We start from the raw sequence: 2186 nt of genomic DNA, 5'->3' as shown, positions 1-2186 counted from the left end.
GTAATTTTCTCGTATCTCAAGCTCATAAATTTACTCTAACTCAAGTTACACCTCACATGTGTAACACTTATTTTAATCATGTGATTAAAAATTAATGTATCTATTAAGTGAGGTCTCAAAAATACATGTCCTCACTATCGTCTCCTCATCTCTGTATCTATCTCTCGTGTATACATCTTCACATTCTTCTAATTAGACTCGTTTTATGCGAGAGCAATCAAAAAGCTAGACACTACTAATATTCAAGAGAATCTACAGAGAACTAGTATTAATGTCAGACTTACATAGAACTAGTAATTCTATTCAAGAAAACTCGAGGGGAGCGGCGGTATAATTTTAATATGCACGGCGGTTTTATTTTAATATGCAGGAGCAACGTCCCCACCGATCACGAGCGAGCCGTATTACACCATTTTGAGTTTTCGGAGGAGAGGCAAATTATGTAAGGAACGATGAATGATTGTCCATTCTGGATGAGGCACGGATGATTAGGTATGCCTAGATCACTGTCATCAGCATATGCAGTCTCCAGGAGAGTAGATCAGCTGCAGGTTGCGATGACAGTTCCATCTTCAGAGTGGAAGGCGCATCCGGTGGCGTCAGGGTAGGCGTTCTTGAGGAAGCAGCAGTTGCCGCATGCAGCGTCCAGATGGGCATCTCCCGTGCTGGCGCAAGTGCTGTAGGCGACGTCGTCCAGGCAGTACTGAGGGCAGGCTAAACATGCAGATTGCAGAAGGCCATATTATTAGCACAGAGAATGGGGGGGGAGAGAGATGGGAAGGATGAAAAAGCCCAAGCCCAATTATAGTTACTTTACTGCAAGATCAGAGATGGTGGTGCAGGTGATCGATCGATTTATAAGCTCACCTGAGGCGACCGAGGACGACACTGCAACGCAGTGTATTAACACCAGCAGAGACAGGTTGGCCATTAGCGCATACGCAAGCTGCTGCCTCCCGTGCTCCATCGTCTCCGTCCTACGATCAATCGATTGAGTGTTTTGTGATGCGCAGGAGCAAATAGCCACCCAAATTCTATCGCTAGTTGCACCGTCTTCTGTTCTACGTGCCTTGTCGGTCGGATCCTCCTTTATATAGAAACTTGGAAAGCATGGACTACGCACGTCACTCGCTGGCTCACAAGTCAAAGACTCTCGAGCCTCATTTGTATATGGGACCCTCTACGAAAAACATTTTAGTCAGTAGATACAAAAACCTTTAATTCAAAGTTTTAGAGAAATTTTTTTAAATCAAATGGCATTTATTCGTCATTCTATAAATTTGAAAACCTTTCCTTCAAAATTTTAAAAGTTATTTTTGAAAAAATTATTCTTCATTTTCCATTAAACCTAATTTCTTGTGAGCATTTAGTACATTGATGAAAATGGCCTTAAATTTTTCCGAAGTCATCTATCTCAAAATTTCAAGGTAGTCTTCAATTCAATGATTCATTTGATGTCAAATCTCTACTTTTGACAATTCAATGATTCATTTGACATCAAATCTCTACTTTTGACAAATGAGCATCATGATGGACATCATGTATTCGAAGTATACAAGCCTTGGTTTCATGTATTGAAAACAAAACAATATTGCATCGAAAGTCAAAGTGGTATTTATGTCAACATTCTCTTTGGAAGTTTTCAATATATGGATGCAAGGCTAACAAATGAGAAAAGATTGATATGAACATGTGGCACGTTTCATGGGTTGAACCTATCAGATAAATAATGAAATGGCTTCAATGTATTGACAAATTGCCATAGATTCTAAATCTATAATTACGTATAGACAATTTTTTTCTTGCTGGCAAATCTTCGGTGTTGCATGTCTGGATATAATAGCTATCTTGTGTCAAACCTAAATATGTAAAAATTGAAATGTCCTTATATTATAGATTAAAATTACCATGATGTCTACTTTTATAGGCTTGTATTGATTGATTATCTCTGTACTTGGAAATTGTCAATGTTCCATCTTGCATGCATAAGTGGTTGTAACTTGTAGTTGAGTACATAAATGATCATAAGTCTTGAATTTTCTAACAAATTGCCATGATGTCCACTATCAAGGCCTTGTGTTAATCAATGGTCTCCTTGCTTGGAAATTGTCAACATTGCTTTTATTAGCACTGCCCTTTAGGGCATATGCTTATATAATTGTATGGTGACAAGATCGTGTAAGTCT

The 2186-nt window shown here is 38.7% G+C and overlaps 1 protein-coding gene across 1 annotated transcript; it reads right to left on the bottom strand.

Annotated features, from left to right (window-relative positions):
• Positions 1-233: 233 nt before the first annotated feature.
• Positions 234-1079, bottom strand: LOC148022847 (uncharacterized). Its single transcript, XM_087695136.1, has 2 exons — positions 868-1079; positions 234-714 (listed from the first exon to the last, which is right to left on the bottom strand). The coding sequence occupies exons 1-2, from the start codon at positions 965-967 to the stop codon at positions 542-544; spliced, it is 273 nt and encodes a 90-aa protein (XP_087551262.1). The 5' UTR covers positions 968-1079; the 3' UTR covers positions 234-541.
• Positions 1080-2186: the final 1107 nt, after the last annotated feature.

Source organism: Lygodium microphyllum, chromosome 16 (assembly GCF_053477565.2).
Source record: "Lygodium microphyllum isolate KBCC chromosome 16, Lygodium_microphyllum_v1.1.10, whole genome shotgun sequence".
In the NCBI taxonomy this organism is placed as follows: Eukaryota; Viridiplantae; Streptophyta; class Polypodiopsida; order Schizaeales; family Lygodiaceae; genus Lygodium; species Lygodium microphyllum.
This window is presented reverse-complemented; position numbering and strand designations above follow the sequence as displayed.

What these genes read in the sequence shown, in the direction of transcription:
- LOC148022847 (XM_087695136.1), bottom strand. Translation starts at nt 967, where the DNA reads ATGGAGCACGGGAGGCAGCAGCTTGCGTATGCGCTAATGGCCAACCTG. An exon ending in GTCGTCCTCGGTCGCCTCAG is followed by an intron (nt 715 to 867) that starts GTGAGCTTATAA and finishes CTGCATGTTTAG; the next exon opens with CCTGCCCTCAGTACTGCCTG.